This window comes from Aotus nancymaae, unplaced genomic scaffold (genome assembly GCF_030222135.1).
Source record: "Aotus nancymaae isolate 86718 unplaced genomic scaffold, 86718_ANA_hifiasm-v0.15.2.pri h1tg000003l, whole genome shotgun sequence".
Lineage (NCBI taxonomy): Eukaryota > Metazoa > Chordata > Mammalia > Primates > Aotidae > Aotus > Aotus nancymaae.
The window spans coordinates 20,242,862-20,262,425 of record NW_026988414.1 but is presented as its reverse complement, the minus strand read 5'-3'; the positions used below and the strand labels follow the sequence as shown (position 1 = coordinate 20,262,425).

Sequence of the window (19,564 nt, the reverse complement as noted above, 5' to 3'; positions counted from 1 at the left end):
GAAGGCGTTCAGTGACACACCGGAAGCGGCCTGGCGACTGAGGCGTCCTTCTCCCTAGCAACGAGTTGCGAAGGAAGTGGTTGCTGTAGCCGCGCCCTGTGCGTCTGCGCGGAGGCGCCGGCTGCTGACGTGGAGCTGGGCGGCCGAGCTGGGCGCGCGGCAGAGTGGTGGAGAGTAGCTGGGGTGGCAGGACTGCCAGCGAGGCCGGGATGGGGGCGCCGCCGCTCTCTCCGGGCCGGGGAGCCGGGGCTGCCGGCCAGCGCTGGTGGGTGCTGCTGGCGCCCCTGCTGCCGGCGATGCTACTGGTGCGGCCCGCGGGGGCCCTGGTGGAGGGGCTCTACTGCGGCACTCGGGACTGCTACGAGGTGCTGGGCGTGAGCCGCTCGGCGGGCAAGGCGGAGATCGCGCGGGCCTACCGCCAGCTGGCCCGGCGCTACCACCCCGACCGCTACCGGCCAGAGCCCGGCGACGAGGGCCTCGGGCGGACGCCGCAGAGCGCGGAGGAGGCTTTCTTGCTGGTGGCAACCGCCTATGAGACGCTCAAGGTGAGGTCTGCGGGCGCGGAGGGGCTTCGAAGACCGGCTGCGGGAAGCGCACGGCCCACGGAGCGTGGGCCTCTGTGACCCCGAAACTGAGCGCAGCCACCGCCGCGACTTTAAGATACTCAGGTTTCCCACGTGGCCCTGTGAAAGAACCGAGTTTGCCCCCCTGGGCCACGTGGGCACAGCTAGCCTCTTCCTCCTCCTTTTTGTGATAGTCATTGTTATGCAAAGCTTTGGGCATCTTACGATTTCGTGAAAATATTTTAATAACGTGCATTTCACATTCGAAAAGCAGAGTGATTATTAATGCTAGGATCTGGGGTAGCCCATAACAGGCAAGGTCTCGAATATCCAGTGACAACTGTGATCGCATCAGTTTAATATGACAGAAATTTGGTTTCTGGAAATAGTGTTAATGGTGACACTTAGCTTGGGTTTACGGAACTAAGAAAACACTGAGAAGAACTGTGAACAACCAGTCAAAAGGCTGGATGTGACTCTTGGCTGTGACACCTCTGTATAACCTTGGATTAGTGACTTAATATGTTGGAATAGCTGTTTCTTCACATGCGAAATTAAGGCCATGATACCTTCTCTCAGGGTTATTGTGGGGATTAAATGGTAAGTGTGCGAACCGCCCCCCTTCCCATAGGACCCATGACTTGGGTACAAAACTGAGAATTTCTGGTAGGAAATATTTTGTAAATATGTATTTATATGTCATTTGACAGAGGTTTTATTGAGTCTTGTGGGCCTGAGAGATTTAGCCCGATGCTGTTTTCTTCTACTACTGCAAAAACAAACAAACAAAAAAACTATCTAAGACATCACGAAGTATAAATAGCATTTGATGGTGGTATTACTGCTAGAAGGGCCCCATTATACTGATGCATCAGCTATTGTAGTTGTAAAGTAGTTTTCTAGCCTTTTTTTTTCCCGAGGCAAAATTTTCCATGTTGTTATGTAGGCTGCTTTTAATAACTGTACTTTGAGTGGATATAATTTAACCGTGGATTGTTTCTCCAGATTTTCTTTCCAGAGCTGAAAATAGTCAAGGAACTAACAACACTCATGCCTTCCGTAGCAGTTTGGATAATTTGGAGTAATAAAATGAGTGGTGGAGGGGCCCTGAACTAGGTAAACTAGGTAAATTGAACTAGGTAAAATTTAATTTACCTAGTTCATTAAATTCTCACTAGCATTAATGAGGTTGTAATTTTTATTGTCAATTAGCTGAGGGATGGCTGTGAAACTGGGAAAGTGTTGAGGCCAGAAGGTTTTGTTGCCTATTATTTAGGGTAAAGAGTGATGGGGAAAAAAGACTCCAGAAAAAATAGGAAAGAACTCTCCATCCAGGGCACTTCAGCATATGAAGCTCCAACCTCTGTACTTTGTAGTCAGCCAGAAGCCCCGCTGGTGCATAAGGCATCCCTGGACGGATGGAGAACTTCCAAAAGGGAGGGCAGCAGAAACACTGCCAGCTGTTGCCTTCTGCTGGGCTTTGTAGGATTGGAGATGAGTAGGTTTGGCATGAGAATAGTGAGCATGTTGGTAAGAACTTTGAAAACAAGCGCCAAGATTAGAGGTTAGAAATAGTGACGGTAGAGAAATTCCTGCTGGGAGGGACACCAGGAAAGGCAGATTTGGGGGACTGATCTGATGGATCCGTATGGTTGCCTCTAAAGGTTTCTACCACTAAAGTTACCACTGATTGTCAGCTAATGAAAAACTAGACAAAATAAGTGATCCACTCAAGAACAAGGAACTTTTAGGCAGTTAAAGACCAGTGTGTCTGGAGTAAGTAATACTTGTACTCTTGACTCTGACAGGTCGCTACAAATATCTTGGAACAGAGTTGTAGTGATGGAGGAGGGAATGAGGGGAGTGTTCTGTAGCTCCCCCAGAACCCCCTCTGTCTTACTCTGGAAATTATCTATGAGACAAAAGGGATGTCTGGAGATATTCTGGACCCTTGAAAATCAGACCTAGCAGTACTCTTTGAAAACTTCCATTTTAAATTTATAGAGATGAACATGTGTTCATCTTCCAAGTGGAGCACCTCCAAGAACTATTTACCTCATTGAAGATGCTGTCTCTTGGAATAAGGATAAGGACTTTGACTTGCTATATGTGGGAGCAGTTATTACAGGGTGGTCTGCTTTAGTTTCTGTTATAATGGAGAATTGTGAGGAAGTTGCCAAAGAATATCTTTTCTAGGTAATGCAAAGTTTTAATGAACTGAGGTCATCCAATTTGGAGGGCTTCTGCCTTCCATATTATCCCATTGAGGCAATGGAGATGTAGTGGCTGTTTTGCTTGGACGTGTCCTTGGGCTGTAAAAAGGGTTTGTGAGGGGCAGGAGGTTCAGGTGGTGGTTGGTAAGAGCAGGTCAGATAGAATAGTGGGAGAAGTTAGTTCCAGTGGGTCTGGAATAAAAACAGGATGCAGAAGCCTGTCTCTGAATGTTGACAATAAATACATTGCCAAAATGGAAACTATAATTATGTAAAACATCAGTGGATTTGTGATTCTGAGGTTGTTTTGGTCAAATAAATGCCCTTTTGAGCGAGAGTTGTTTTAGATGGTGGTTATTAAAAAATAAATAACTTAAATACAGTTACTAATATAACAAATACAGTTGATAAGACAAGATATGACATTTGGTCATTACTGTTTTAGCAAAAAGATTTTACCTGTGCATGGAGAAAATGAGGAAAACCAAAAAAAAAGAAGTATGGGTAATAATGGAAGGCAAAGGCACTGGCCGATGCTTTCACCAAGTCATGCTTAGTTCAGATTCCCAAATAAATTACAGTTCCAGATCTCAGCAAAACTTCAAACCATTGTGATTTCACACACTGCTTTATAAACTAAGACCAGGCAATAATATTTAGTGTGTTTGACTTTTGGGGATTTAGGGAGCTTATGAACTTTGGAAGTTAAACAAGTGAACACTTACCCTCTGTGTCAACATTGGATCTCATGAGTTAGAATAATGTGGTCCCACTTACATATTTTGAAAGTGGCTATAGCACTTATCACACTGCATTATAAATAACTGAGTAGCGCTCTGTTTCCCACTAAATCATGTTCCTTGTTTTTTGTGTGTATATCCACAGCATCTAGCACAGTGTCTGGCACATCAGATCATTAATATTATAAAAACTCTTTTCTGGAGGCATTCAGATAGAATGGAAATTGAACGTGGATTTCTGACATTTTGACATTGGCAAGTGCAACACCCTTTGCTATTTCACTCAAATTAATTGCAATTTTAAAGAGTGGTAGGTATATAGATAAGTAAATTGGATGGTTATGAGTGAAAAATTCCTGCATGTGAGAAGAATTACACTTTTAATGTTCTGAGGGTTTTTAAGTGAGAACAATAATTTTTGAATGTAGATTAAAAATTGGATAATACATGAAATATGAGAAATGGCATAAAAATAAGCAGATGAGAGAACAACTGGAAAGGATGCACTTAGAAAAACTATGGTAAAAAATGCAAAAGTGTAGAATTTGACAGCATTTTGCAAGATCACAAGAAAAGAGCCTAGAAAAGGTCTAGGGAATATTGCCGGCATGAAAGTAAAGGTTATTCGCTAAGTTGAAGGGATGTGTAGAAAGGGCATTCTACTCCAAAACTGTCTTGGAAGGGAAGCATTATAAGAACACTTCACTTTCCTCTTATCAGTCTGATGTGGCAGGGCTTTAGCACTTATGAAGAATTTAGCAAAAAAGGATTCTGAACTCCGTGCACTGTTAATTTCTGTTTATTGTTCATTCCTTATATTCTCTTACTCAGCCCTTCCTTTAACTGGGACTGACACAGGCACTTGGAGGAGACATAACAAAGGAAAAGGTGCAGTTTCTGACTTTAAGTTTTTAATAAACAAGGGAGACAGATGTTTATTCAGTTATTTATTTAAATTATGTAATAAAAGTATGTGCAGATTATAGTGCTGTGCTGAGAGGAAGTGATTATGTCTTCTTGGATAGAGAAGAATGTACTCTTTGAGCTGATCAGGAACAAAATCACCAAGGTTGATGGTGAAAGGACATTTCAGGTAGAGGGGAAACTTGATCCACAGAAATATAGAGTCATGAGTGTGCAAGGCTGGTTCCAGAAATGTGATGTCATTTCATGAGGTATTATAGTAATGAGCATTTTCTCCACCAAGGTTCAGTTTTATCATATTTTTTCCCAGGGACTCTTTTGGGAAAAAATGAACTGCATTTATTACTATTATTTTTCAGCATTATCCAGATTGTATTTAATCAGTCATTCATAGTAATTGAATAATCATAATAATATTTTAAAATTATATAATTTGCTTTCTTTTTTGAGACAAGGTCTCATTATGTTGCCCAGGCTGGTCTTCCAGCCCTGTGCTCAAGCGGTCCTCCTGCCTCTCAAAAAGCTGGGATTACTGGCACATGCACCAAACCCTAAAATTATATAAATCTCTATTATAGTTGTGATGCTGATAAACAGCCAAATTAAGTGAACTTATAGACCACAGATGGCATATGGTTTTCATTTCATATGCCAACCCTGATTGGTCATGATTACCTGGAACAAAACTCTTACCTTTTAAGAGTTTTGAGACCTTTTCTGGGTTTAGTGGGAAAGAGTAATATGTTTAATAGTAATAGTTCCCATGGCCCCAGAAAAAGGATGTGATAGCATATGTACCACATTTACTGTTTCTGCTGTGAACCCACAAATGTTATTTTTTACTGGTTCCTTAATTTCAGCTGTTATTCCCTACTTATGGCTAAGGGTGATTATATACCAGCTGTGTTTGATTCTGGTGCCATGACTGGCTGACATATGATGTAATCTTGATCAACCTGAAAATACTGACTTGATACTAGCCAGAAACTGAGCACTAGACATTTTAATTTAGCATGTACAGATTTATCGTAGGTAAATGGAACATTTGGAGATACTCACAAGAGTGCAAAGACCCTTAACATAGACTAGGGGATCTGCTATTTCTAGGTTGGGAGCTGGTGAGGTAACATGAGAGGGTGAATGTTGCAGGATACTGAAACATCGTTTGGGATCAAATGATGAATAACTCCTTAAAGTTGTGTTCAGGAATTTGAACTTATGTACTGAATAGTTACCAGAAGTTTTAAAGTGGACAAATGACACAATCTTATGTTTGTTTTAGGAAGAAAACTGGGAGCAATTTTGAGAATGCTTTGGGGAGGACAAAAAGATATTCTTGACTGAACTGATTTTACTTACAATCTTCTTCTGGAATTCCATCATTCCTCTTTCACAACTTGAAAATCTCCTAGTTGGTTCATTTCCCACTCCTTTCTCATCATTTTGCTCCTTTTAAAGCTACACTCACGTTTTTCCTTTGCTGTTCACTGTCTTTACTTTCTCATCTCCCTTTCATTCAAGCTATCATAGACTGGCATGTGCACCAGCACGTGTTGGAACTGTTCTTGTTAAGGTGAACAATGACACTCTACTCATGAGATCTGATTAGATTGACTGCTCATTTCTTTTTCCTCCTGGATCTTGGTGTCATGTGGTATCTTTGACCATTTAGTTCTTGAAGGTGTTCTTCCCTGACGTCCTTGATGTAATCTTCATCTGTTTCTCCTGTCGTTGCCATTTCTTTTCAGTCGTTTCCACTACCTACTCCTTAAGCATTGCTTTTCTGTTGAGTTCTCCTTTGTGTACTCTTTTCTTTTTCATTTTCTAACCTCCTCCTGATGAAACTCACTGTATCCTTGACCTAAGCCACTACTTTTGAGCTGACAACTCTAAAACCTGCATGTTCTCCAGGCTCATATTTTTAACCGCCTCTCTGTAGCACAGGTGCCCACAATTAAACATGTCTGAAATCAATCTTGTTATCTTTGTGAAAGCATCAACTTTAAAAGAAGATATAATTATGCCTCTCACAAATACAGAATGTGTCAGAGATATTATTTAACTTATTAATCAATGAGGAAACCAGGAAGATACTAAAACTAGTTGAAAAAGTGCCAACACTTGTGATCAGATAGGGAATGCTGAAATGCCTATAAAACTGGAAAATACCTACCAAGCAATAATCTGTTGCATTCCATAGGACATAATTTGTCTTTCTGTGAATAGGAGTCATTTGCATTATTTCCAGTTTTCTACAGGTTACTTCTGTCTCTACAGAGTTAAAATAGGTTAGTCAAAGACAAACAAAGGTGCACTCCTCATGCAGGAATAGATAATCCTTGATGCTCCAGAAATTGAAAGGATATCTAGTAATTTTTTTCTTCCTAGTTCAAAAATCTTCCACAATTTTCCCCTACATCTTCTCCAAACTTTGTTTTTTTTCCTGTATTCATTATCTTAATGAATAACATGGTCTACGTAGTAACTCTAATTAAAAACTTCAGTATCATGCTCAACATCATCTTTGATTCTTGTATACCCCTTTACTTATCAAGTCCTATTAATTCTTTTTCTTAGCTGCTAAAATCATTTCTCCCTCATTCCACTTTTTGCAGTACTACCAGAATTGTCTTTCAGAAACATATAATTCTACACAATGCTGTTGTTCTCATACTTGGAAACGTTTTTGTTTTTGAATAGCGCAGATGATAACATCCTGACTCTTTGGCGCAGTGTACAAGATCCTCAACAGTTCTTATCCAAACTTACCTTCCAGCTATATTTACTACTACTTTCTTCCTAAATTTCCCCAATGCTCAAGCTTCTCTGAATCCATGATATTCTTTGATACTTTTGTACCCTTAACATTTGCTGTTTCCTTTGCCTGAAACAAGTTTCACTAAGCCCTACTTGCTTTTCCAGATCCAGCTCTCATTTCCCTCCTGCTGTGAATCCCATTGCTAGTGTTTCCAGAGTCAGCCCCTTGTTCCTTAGGACACTGAATTGTGCGTTTTTTTTTTTTTTTTTTTTGAGACAGAGTTTCATTCTTGTCACCCAGGCTGGAGTGCAGTGTCACGATTTCGGCTCACCACAACCTCCACCTCCTGGGTTCAAGCGATTCTCCTGCATCAGTCTCCTGAGTAACTGAGATTACAGGCATTATCTACCACGCCCAGCTAATTTTTGCATTTTGAGTAGAGACAGTGTTTCACCATGTTTGTCAGGCTGATCTCTAACTCCTGACCTCAGGTGATCCTCCTGCCTTGGCCTCCCAAAGTGCCCAACCCAACCGTACCCTGCCTGAATTGTGCTTTTCTTGCTTGCTAGATTCTTCTTCTAGATGAAGGGTTCTTGAGGCCAAGACCTTGTCTTGTCTTTTTAATTTTCTTTTTGTGCTCAATACAAGGCCTAATGCCCTGCCTCATCATTTTTGAAATGAAAACAACTAAGGTTTTTAAAAGCTCAGGTGACCAGTTAGATGGTGATAGTATTAACTGAAACACAGAGGAATAGATTTGGTTTCTGGGCACATTGAGTTTGAGATATTTTGCATTTAGAAAATGTTCAGGACATAGTTGAGAATAGGAGGAGACAAGAAAAACAGATACAAGCGTTACTAGTATGTAGGTAATATTCCAAATCATGGAAGTTGTTGAGTCTATGTGCGGAATGAGAGAAGATAGAGAAGATAAGTTGCACTAGTGACTAGTGGGCAGAAAACAAGAAAAAAACGAAATGAGTAGCAGTTAATTTTCTTCCTCTTTTGTAGGATAAAATGGCCTGGAAAAAAATTTAGACCAGAGATTGTTTTTTTGAAGGATCATTTGTGTGTGTGTGTATTAAAAAAAATTAATATATATTAAAAGTGAATACAGTAATACATTTTTACATATCATTGATTCCTGACCTTTACCACCCCAAAAATGTTTTTTGTACTCTGTGTAATTGAAAGTTTTAAATGTAAAAACTAGCTGCAATATCAAATTATTGCAATTTATGTACTGAGATCAAACAATTTATTTCCTTCAAGGGCAGGAACATAATATATTTTTGCCTCTGGGGAGGGGGGATGATCCTTTTTATAAGAGAAGGAAGGATTCAGTGCTTTCTTTGCTTGTGGGTTTCCTCTTGTTCACTTTTGATCTAGATATTGGTGGTTATGTTCCAGTCCTCCTGCATATGCCCACGAGGATTGGGAGTGGAATGGACACCAGCAGAAGCACTACAGTTATTCCTGTAGAGATTAGAAACAAGGAGCTTATTGCCCTGCTTGTCAAGGCTCAGGACAGACAGGAGGAAGAAACAAGTATAAAGGTTTTGGTTTTGGAAAGAAGTTGGAATCTCCAGACCCTGGGACCTTAAGATCCACAAAATTGCTGAAAGAAAAAGTACTACCTTATTGAAAGGTAAGATATTAAACTGTTTTAAGGTTTAAGCTATGTTAGCCACAGTAGCATATTTTCATAAGCTATGAATTTAAGTAGTCATTTCTGCCAAACTGAAGTTTTTGTGACATCGCCACCCATCCAGCCTTGCTGGTGAGATGGAGAGCTATGTAGTGGAGAGCATATTGCAAGGGAAAACCTTCACAAAAGTTCACTCGTTTTTGAAATAATGTTTACTGAATGCCAGGCACTGTGCTAGGCCTTGGATATACAGATATGAATGAGTTACCCTACCTACTTCCTAGAAATTCTCATTCTAAGAAAAGAAAAAAACTGATGATTACCATGTGATAAGTGCTATAATAAATAGGTACCAAGTGTGATAAGAATGACCTGATGTCTGAGACAGTAACACTTACATTCTAAAGGATTAATAGGACTCATGAGGTTCAAATTAGAGAGAAATATATGTTCAAAGACATAGGTATGAAAAGAAACGTTGTGTTGGAATAACACACCAAATTCCAGAAACTGCTGTCTGAATGTTTGCTATGGGTAAAAGAGGGGAACTGATAAGGGATGTTGCTAGCTAGGCAAGTTTGGACCAGTTGTGAAAGCCTGGTGGCATAGGAAGGAAATTTTAACTTTGGCCATGGGAAAGCATTGGAGATTTAAAAAAAAAAAAAATGGTGCAGCTAACTTAGTTCAAGATGAGTAGGAAAAAAAAATATGGTATTAAAATTAGAATGTACCTTAGCTCTCTACTTGAGTACCATAAAAAAAGATGGTCCTTATTCTGTCTTTTCTTTGCTAATATTCTTGGTATCCTCTTGTTCTTACTAGGTTGATTCTAAACGTTTACTGAAGAGCAGGATTTTGACTTAGGCTGTTGAGAACTCCTAAGTTTTACCAATTTGTGCTGCCCTTGATAATACCTTCTAAAGTGTTTGTATGCCTCACTGATCATTATCAGTATGCATGAAAACTGATCATTTTCTTCACTTTGGAGAGAAAGCTTTAAGCTCTAGAATGGAGATAAAATAAATGGAATAAATGCTCTAACAAGGAAGTGGCCAACTTTTTAGTCTAATCATAGCCAAAACAGGGTCATAAATTTGTGGTGACTCAAAAGAAAACCATCCAAAGAGGAGTCAGACTTGACCCTGAGATGTCTTGCAGGAATTTGCTAGTTTGAGGACTCCATTAGGGGACCCTGAACAGACTCCACAGGCTCTGCTTGCAGTAGAGAGGCCAGACACAAGGTATACATTTGGAGTTGCCTGTGTTGGAGCATTAGTTGACCATTGTGTTAAAGGAGTTCACGACTTGGTGAAGTCAATAATCTAGAAACCAGTGAGAAAATGGTGACCCTGGTGAAAGGTCTGAGTGAAATGCTTGAAGAGGGATGATATCTGCATTCTGTGGAACAGAGAGAAGAGAACAAAAAGAGAAGAGAAGGAAGTCATTGGACACACGATGTCCATATGCCAGATTTCATTGACACTCAAAGACCTTACTCCATATACTTCTACCAGGAGGAGTACAGACAGCCGGGCAAAGGGTGCACAGAGACAATGATGTTGTAGTCTCATAGGAATCTGATCTCAGCATGGCATTTAGTTCAAAAGTTACGTGTAATCTAGTTGTAGCAAGAAGAATTGTATCTGAAGAAATAAATACATTTCAAAAGGCATCTGTCATGATTGCGACACTGAGTTAAAATCAAGGATTTTAGGCTCCAAAACAGGGCATTTCTATAAAATTAGCCCAAAAAGCAGAGGAGAATAGAACAATTCTCAGATGATTTCTTGAAGTACTCAAAATGAGACACATGAAGAGACACTGGCTTTAGTCTTCAGGGCTATCTGTGTGACCCTTATATAGGTTTACCCTTTCTAGGTTAGAAGCTCTGGAATAGGATGATGACTTAAAGAAGGAGTCATGGATTGACAGTTGAGGCATATGGCAGCTGCCACAGGAAAATCCTTTTTGACTGAAAGAACATACAAGGAGTGAATCTGAAAATAATACTAGCTTGAGCTCATGCCTTCTTGTATAACTGACAGTTTTCATATTGGCCTTCCATATAAATATATTCATATCTAATTAAGCTAGATACTAGTTTACATAGTTTCATATACTGGTGAGAGGTAAGAAATTTTTTGAATGTAATGAATATAGGAGAACTTACTGAGAATGATCTCACACAAATTGAAATTTGTTTTGTTTTTGTTTTTGTTTTTTTTGAGACAGTCTCGCTATGTTGCCCAGGCTGGAGTGCAGTGGTGCAATCTCAGCTCACTGCAACCTTCGCCTCCCAGGTTCAAGTGATTCTTTTGCCTCAGCCTCCCGAGTAGCTGGGATTACAGGTGCAAGCCACCATGCCTGGCCAATTTTTGTATTTTCAGTAGAAACGGGGTTTTGCCACGTTGGCCAGGCTGGTCTTGAACTCCTGACCTCAAGTGATCTGCCTGCCTTGGCCTCTCAAAGTGCTGGGATTATAGGCGTAAGCCCCTGCACTCGGCCCAAAATTCTTAATAGAAAATACATAATGATTTTAATGGATACAAGGAAGATTTTGTCATTAGCAAATTTCTTACATTAAATCTAAGAAACTACATATTGGAGGACTCAGAAAGTAGTCCTGAACAGACCCCAGGTAATCTGTCTGCAGTTGCAAGGCGCTAAGTTTAGATTTTGAAATAACCTTTAGGAATCTACAACTTAATAAATGTTGAATAATTTATTCCTCTAATTTAAAAAAGACACCCCCCCCCCTTTGTTTGGGTGGGGGAGGCAGGGTCTTGCTCTGTTGTCCAGACTGGAGTGTGATGGCATGATCACAGCTCACTGCGGCCTTCTTGACCTCCCAGGCTTAAGTGACTTCCCAGCTGGGGAAGCTTCTGGGAAGCTGGGATTATAGACACATGCCACCACGCCCTGCTAGTTTTTAAAATTTTTTTGTAAAAACGAGGTCTCACTATGCTGCCTAGGCTGATCTCAAACTCCTGGGCTGAAGCAATCCTCCCGCCTTGGCCTCCCAAAATGCTGGATTACAGGCATGAGTTACCACGCCTGGCAAGACAGACTTGTTTTTGTGATGCTTTTTATTATACTCATGTATAGAGATTAAAGAATTTGTTTTGATTTTATAATAGTTTTTATCCTTAAATGTTTTTTTGAAATGGGGCAAATTGAAAAATATAATAGGTTTCCTATGGGATAAAGAGCAAATCGTAACCTGGTTTAATAGCTCTGCAACCTATGTAGCTCAGTACAGCATTGGCATTTATTCCTGTTAGAAACTGATTAGCATCAGAGAATTTTGTTTTTAATGTTTTATCTGTGAACATACAGAGCAGCATTTTGAAATGCTGTAAGTCATTCAAGGAGTTTGTATAGGTAAGAAAGATCTGTATGTTACCTCATTTTGACCTGGGCTGTCACAACACATTATAGTAATGAAGTACTACATGTTTGTAACATGTTTTTGTATAATGTATGTTATTTTGATATTCACAACCATGTAAAAATAGTATGGCAGGGATTGTTAGCTCTTTCTGTAAATGATGAAGAAGGAGGCTCAGAGAAGCTACATATTTTACCTAAGGTCACAAAGCTGGACTTTGACCATTGTGCTGCATGGGTGTCTCCGTGTTTCTTTGAGATGGACATAATTCAGTTTTGTAGGCACAGGCTGGCTTCACCTGCTATTTGCTGTCTTAATCATTGCTTTTAGCAGAAAACTATCTTTACAAGGCTGGGACATGATTGTGAATATATATAAGAAATAAGCATTTAAAAAAAAAAATCAACAGTTGTTAAGAGTAGTTGTGAACAGGCTTTTATTAGCACCAAGCATTAGCTAAAAAGGTTGAATGGTTAATTGTTATTAAATTGTTTTAATTTTTCCAGGAGGACTAACAATACTCAAGAACTTACAGAAATATTTTTGTTATGCTTTTATATCTAATATTGAAGTTCTAGAAATTTACATGACTTTGAAGAGTAATGGAAAATTTTTTGATTTTGACAATTTCAGTATTTTTCCTCAGATTAACCTTACATAATCATAAAATTCTAGATTTGATTTAACAGATGACAAACTAAGGCCATTTAATGGACTATCCTATGAAGTTGGATATCTTGTCATTTTATAGGATGAAGAAACACGAAAAGATTATGACTACATGCTGGATCATCCAGAAGAGTACTACAGTCATTACTACCACTACTATAGCAGGCGCTTGGCCCCTAAGGTGGATGTTAGAGTCGTGATTCTGGTCAGTGTGTGTGCTATTTCGGTGTTTCAGGTATGTATCAGTGAATATTTGTATCTACATTTATGTGCATTGAGTGCATATCACCTAGTGCTAGTCATTAAAACCTAACTGCCAGTATCTTTTTGTAAAATTTTACTTCTAGTTGAGATCTGTTTTATTCATCGGCAGTATTGGAATCTTTGTCAGTGGCAAATCTAAGAAATTGATGAAGAGTGTCATTATGACTACAAAGCAACCCCTTTTTCATTGCTCCCTCTAGAGTATTTTCTACATAATAGCCAGAGTGAACGTCAGCTAATTCCTATCATTTACCTTTGTAGGACTTTTCAGTGATTTCCCATTAAACTTGGGAGAAATCTGAATTCCTTACTCTGGCCTAACAAGTCCTGGCTCTGGTCACCCAATGACAGTAGTGCTTGCCATCATTGTTGTAGCAACCAAAAATGTCCCACACATTTGTGTGCCCCTTTAAGGGTGTTTCTGCTCAGGTTGAAAACCACTGAAATAGATTAAAAGAGGCATAGGAACTTTTTATGTTGTAAAGTATCACAAAAATTTAACTTCTGCCTGAAATAAATTTTCCTTGTTATTAAACTAGCCACATCTATCATATGCTCCTTTAGAGGAAATGAACGAGTGAAGTGACTAGAATGAAGCAATTTGCTTGTTTGAAAATTACTTCTCCAGTTTCGTTCCCAGTAATGATATTTGACATTCAGTGGTTTTTCTCTTCTTTTTTTTAGACAGGTTCTCACTCTGTCGCCCAGACTGGAGTGCAGTGGAGTGATCATGGCTCACTGCAGCCTTGACTTCCTGGGCTTAGGTAGCCCTCCCACCTAACCTGGCTAATTTTTGTATTTTTTTTGGTAGACACACAGTTTTGCCATGCTACCCAGGCTGATCTCGAACTCCTGGGCTCAAGCAGTCCACTCACCTCAGCCTCTCGAAGTGCTGAGATTACAAGCATGAGCCCCTGCACCTGGCCAACATTCAATTTTTATGATAAAAAGTATTTATTGGAAACTAAGGTGGTATATTTAAAATGTGTCAGCATTTGTAGAAATATTTGCCCTTTTAAAGGGGAGAGTAGGGATAATTTTACTTTTTTGTTTTAAACAATGAAATACTGTAGTCACTTAAAAAATATTCTAATAGATTGCTACTATTGTAGGATATTTGTATATCTGCTATATTCATTCAGTTAAACAGGAGCTGAAATTTTTGGAGGTACTATGTCAGGAGCAGGGCATTTTCCGACAAACTCTTTGTGGTTCAATACATTTATGAAGTAGGTTAGTATCTTTTTGTCCAAATAGGTAGAGTTCAACCATATTTGAGTCTCTCATCAGGATAGGATGAGTGCCACTGTGATACATGCAGATGGTTTAGGAAAAGAGATGGGAATGAATAGAGTTGCCAGAGTCTATACCCTATGAATTTTTAAAATAAATTCCTCAGCAGCTGGCAGCTGGATTTTGCTATTTAACTCTTTCTCTAGTAAGTATGTTGCTGCTTTAAATAAAGTTTCTTAATAGCGATCTAGGGAAGAGCCAAATGGTAAAGCTATGAAACCACAGGTGTTATATGATACATTGATCATCCTTTGATCTTGGGTATCTCCTGACTGAATCAGTGATTTTTGGCTCAGCTCAAAGTTTGCCTTACTTATCCAGCCTTGAGAACCTATGTACACATGGGCTTTGTTCAGTTTTATCTTTTACTTACAAAATAAGATCTTCAAGATTCCTATTTTTAATTGTAATGGTTTCTTGGGAGATGGTGTTCACCAAGACTCTTATCATTGCTTTAATTTAGATGAATTTGGGTAATGAAAATGACTCATTGTTCTCTGTTAACTATTCTAGTTTTTCAGCTGGTGGAATAGCTACAATAAGGCAATCAGCTACCTAGCCACGGTGCCCAAGTACCGTATCCAAGCTACAGAGATTGCCAAGCAGCAGGGACTGCTCAAAAAAGCCAAAGAAAAAGGCAAAAACAAAAAGTCCAAAGAGGAAATTCGTGACGAGGAGGAGAACATCATCAAGAACATTATAAAAAGTAAAATAGATATAAAGGGGGGCTATCAGAAACCCCAGATCTGTGATCTTCTCCTGTTTCAAATTATCTTAGCTCCTTTTCACCTGTGCTCATATATAGTTTGGTATTGCCGGTGGATCTATAATTTTAACATCAAAGGCAAAGAATATGGAGAGGAAGAGAGATTATACATTATACGTAAATCTATGAAGATGTCAAAGTCTCAGTTTGATAGTCTAGAAGATCATCAGAAAGAAACTTTTCTTAAACGAGAGCTCTGGATAAAGGAGAATTATGAGGTGAGTAGTCACCCTGCTGTGATTTTAGTGTCATCCATCTGACCAAGTTAAAATCAGGTGTATTACAATGAGGGATCACAAAAGTGTGCTCAAATTTCTGAAATCCAAGAGTTAAACAATGAGTAAAGATCTTACTTTTATTGAAAGTAGGACTATATTTGGTAGTGGGACGGTGGGTTTTTAACCTGTAATTTCTCTTTTTAGAGGATGAACTTCAAATACATTAATTGATTAATTCTGAAAAAGTTTTAAGAATGTTCAACTGCCTTGGAACGATATGCATGTTTGCAAGGGTGTTGTGACAACTTTTGGGTAATTGCACTAACTAAAATTTGGCCCTCCTCAAGTTTTCTTCCAATCCTGTAAACCTAGCCACAGAGACTAAAAGAAAAAAAAAAAAAAAGAGAGAAATACAAAAAAATTAACTGGGCGTGGTGGTGCCTGTGGTCCCAGCTACTCAGGAGGTTGCAGTGAGCCAAGATTATGCCACTGTACTCCAGGCTAAGTGACAAAGCAAGACCCCATCTCAAAAAAAAAAAAAAAAAAACGCAAGCTACAGAAATGCAGCTGTTCTGTGTTCTCACAAATTTTAACTCTGTGGTTTATTTAACCTTCTTTGGAAACTTAAAAAAAAATGAAAAACTCATAATTATCTTTGCAGATGAAGGTAGATGTAGGTTCAGTTTGGAGATAAACATGTATGTAAGGTCATTTTGTTCCTTGGTTAAGGTCAACAAATCTGAAAGTCATCAGTTAAATTTACAAAAGACCGTATTAAAAAATAGTTTTGATTCTTTAATATTAGACATTAGTTGTAGAGAGGAAATGTTAAGCCCTTTAAATTCAGCCAGTTTTCATTGAGGAAAGAATGTATTCCTAGGTTACAGAAATCAGTGACAAAAAATTACTAGTTCTAGGCTGGGAATGGTGGCTCACGCCTGTAATCCCAGCACTTTGGGAGGCCAAGGTGGGTGGATCACTTGAGGCCAGGAGTTCGAGACCAGGCTGGCCAACATGGTGAAACTCCATCTCTCCTAAAAAAAAAAAAAAAATTTAGCCAGCCATGGTGACATGCTCCTGTAGTCTCAGCTGGGAAGACTGAGACAGGAGAATCACTTCAACACAGGAGGCAGAGGTGGCAGTGAGCTGAGATCGTGCCACTGTACTCCAGCCTAAGCAACCAAGAGAGACCCTGTCACACACACAAAAAAATTACTTTTTTTTTGAGACAGAGTTTTAGTATCTTGGTGCCCAGGCTAGAGTACAAATGGCATGACCTCAGCTCACTGCAACCTCTGCCTCCCAGGTTCAAGCAGTTCTGCCTCAGCCTCCCAAGTAGCTGGGATTACAGGCATATAGCCTGTATTTTTATTGGAGATGGGGTTTCATGATGTTGGCGAGGCTGGTCTCAAACTCTTGATCTCAGGTGATCCACCCGCCTTGGCCTCCCGAAGTGCTGGGATTACAGGTGTGAGCCACCACGCCTAGCCACAAAATCACTAGTTCTTATACAGGTTGTTTGTTCGTGTTTAACACTGAAAGTTAAAATGGTTAATTGCAAATAAATACATTAGATAAAATGCTTAATTGCTTAGTATTTTTAGGTGAGTGGTTTTCAGAAGATGTACCAATATATTCACTGGAAACTTTATCTAAAGTTATATTTGAAAAATGTAAATATGCCATAAAACTAATGGTAAGTGTTTCTCTTTGGATTGTGAAGTCATCTAGTTATTTATACTTACAGGTCTATAAGCAAGAACAAGAGGAAGAATTAAAGAAAAAGTTGGCAAATGACCCCAGATGGAAGAGATACAGGAGATGGATGAAGAATGAAGGGCCTGGACGATTAACATTTGTGGATGACTGAAGACTGATGGAATGCTACTATGCCAAACCTTAATTGTTATATTATTTTCATAACTGAATTATTTTAGAAATGTATCAATTGACTGCTTCTCAGCAGTAACTAAAATTTCTCAAGCATTTGATTAAACAGAATAATGTCGAAATTTAAACCTTCCCTTAAAACTTTATACATAAGACATTTATGATTGTTCAATTTTTATAATCTATTTGTGGATTTTGTTAAAAGATTTCACGTGAAGATTTATTAGTTGCCATTTAAAATTTTTATATGTTAGTTAAAAGATTTGACAAAATTTATTAGATACCATTTAAAAATTTTATGTGTTAAGTGTTTATTCTTCAAGAGTGTTTCCTTACTCTTTGTCATAGTGCTACAGTTTTCTGCTTTCATGTCCTCTATATTTTCACAAAACACACGAAAAACAGCATTTAATTATATTACCATGAGTGTTTTTCTAGACACAAACTTCTTCAGCAGAATGACCTATCATGTCATTTTCATTACAGTCATTATAGGAGTGAAATACATTCAAAATAACCTGCTAGGAAAGTTTTCTGTTGTTAGAATCTCGCCCCTCTATTCATTTTAATATTCTTTGTTTTTAAACCAGTCAAATATAATAGTCATAGTAAGGTCAGAAACTCCAGGAGAGTGAGTCTACCCTCATGTCCTTGTAGGATGATCTTGATTATAGTCTCATTATAGAACTATAACTGTATTCTCAACATTTCTTCAGAAAGGACCTTGTAAAAAGGCCTTTTGTACCACAGTATTGGTTTTCTCCCCCCATCCACTTGAAAAAAAATAGCAAGGCAGAAATAGTGTATCGGAAAGTTGTTCATCTATTATGAAGTCCTCGGTTGGTGAAAAATCCATTGTACATGAGAACATTTATATGGATTTAAACTGGAAATGGGGTACATGGATGTGTGCTCTTATCAACCAATGAAATATAAGTGTTTTCATATGTGTGGTGGTGCAAGTAAGTAACATTATTTGACTGAATCAGGCATGATACTGCACCAAAGTATCGGTACACATTCATGGTAGTAAATCAGCCCTGTTAAAGGATTTATCCCATTGCTTTATATTAATAGAATGGTTACAATATAAGTTTGTTGGTATAACATTTTAAGTGAAAAAATAACATTGCTTTTATATAATTTTTAAAGATTAGGATAGCATAGTAGATGATACGCAGAATCTGTTTCAGGCTAAAGTAAGCTAGTCCTTTTGAGAGCTTAGCCAGTCAGTGTGAGGCAAAGCAGTTGGGCCGAGTTCCATCTTGCTAATGTCAAAGGCCTGAGGCGAGTTAGTTAATCTGCAAGGAAGTCAGTTGCCTCAATTATAAACCCGGGTCTGACCAGATTGTCACTAGGGCCCTTTTGCAGCTCTTAAATTATGAAATAATACTTATATTTTTGTAAACTTTAGATGAAAGTATTTTATGCCTCCATTCTTTGGAGAAGTGTGAAGATACAGAGCTGAATTAGAGGTAGCCATGTTTTAGACTTCAAATGCCCACCTCTTAAGCTATAGACAAAATGCCTTTCAAAGATGCTGTGGTTGCCTGTAGAGTCAGCAATCCCTGTCTTGGTGAATGTATTATCATATAGTTAACACACAATGGTGTTTACTACCTAAAAACATAAGTACATGGCATATATTATGAAGACCAAAAAGAAATGTCAGTACTTGACTCAAAATTTTTGAAGAAATTTTTGAATGCCTCTATTTTTAATCTAGCAATAAAGTGTAACAGGACTGGACATGTTAGCATTCGTAAAGGTTGGCTGATTCTTTTGCGTATCTGCTAGATTACTGTATTCCTGTCTTTCTAGAAATGTTTCTGGAATTGTCCCCAGTAGCGTGCCCACTTGGTAATGTTCAGTCAGTGTTTGGGAATCGCGGTCATTGCATGAGTCTAGATGAGTTGTCCCTCCTTAACAGAAGAACTGATTCTTCTCTCCCCTTCCCTCAACAGACAGACCTTGTGCTTCAAAATCCTAGGGTGAAGGAAGAGCCATTAGTTGTCACAAGTGTCATTCACATCCTCTGGGTGTCCTTACTATCTGTACCTTGCCCATCCCTGACCAGAAACCCAAAAGCCTCTCCATTTTAGAAACATCTGGAGAAGAATCCTGGGTAGAGAACTTCACCACTCCACTAGTTAGAAAATTTTTCTTGAGCTTCATTTTAGGGCTATCCCCATTTCCTTTTCGGTTGGTATTCAAGGGTTTATAAAGCATA

At 38.8% G+C, this 19,564-nt stretch overlaps 2 protein-coding genes across 2 annotated transcripts in view; one reads left to right on the top strand and one right to left on the bottom strand.

Moving 5' to 3' along the window:
- Positions 1 to 141: 141 nt before the first annotated feature.
- DNAJC25 (DnaJ heat shock protein family (Hsp40) member C25) lies at positions 142 to 19,090 on the top strand. The gene is made up of 4 exons (XM_012439129.3): positions 142 to 545; positions 12,986 to 13,138; positions 14,974 to 15,444; positions 17,192 to 19,090. The coding sequence occupies exons 1-4, from the start codon at positions 210 to 212 to the stop codon at positions 17,312 to 17,314; spliced, it is 1,083 nt and encodes a 360-aa protein (XP_012294552.1). The 5' UTR covers positions 142 to 209; the 3' UTR covers positions 17,315 to 19,090.
- LOC105708017 (collagen alpha-1(XV) chain-like) overlaps positions 4,449 to 19,564 on the bottom strand; it is a 53,911-nt gene continuing 38,795 nt past the window's right edge. The window contains 1 exon segment of the mRNA XM_064378933.1: positions 4,449 to 19,320. Within this exon segment, the coding sequence (XP_064235003.1) occupies positions 19,258 to 19,320 (63 nt within the window). The 3' untranslated portion in view covers positions 4,449 to 19,257.

Excerpts from the sequence above, each read along its gene's own strand:
- DNAJC25 (XM_012439129.3), top strand. The coding sequence starts at position 210 with ATGGGGGCGCCGCCGCTCTCTCCGGGCCGGGGAGCCGGGGCTGCCGGC. Across the intron at positions 546-12,985 it reads CCGCCTATGAGACGCTCAAG|GATGAAGAAACACGAAAAGA; the intron begins GTGAGGTCTGCG and ends GTCATTTTATAG. Across the intron at positions 15,445-17,191 it reads GGATAAAGGAGAATTATGAG|GTCTATAAGCAAGAACAAGA; the intron begins GTGAGTAGTCAC and ends TTATACTTACAG.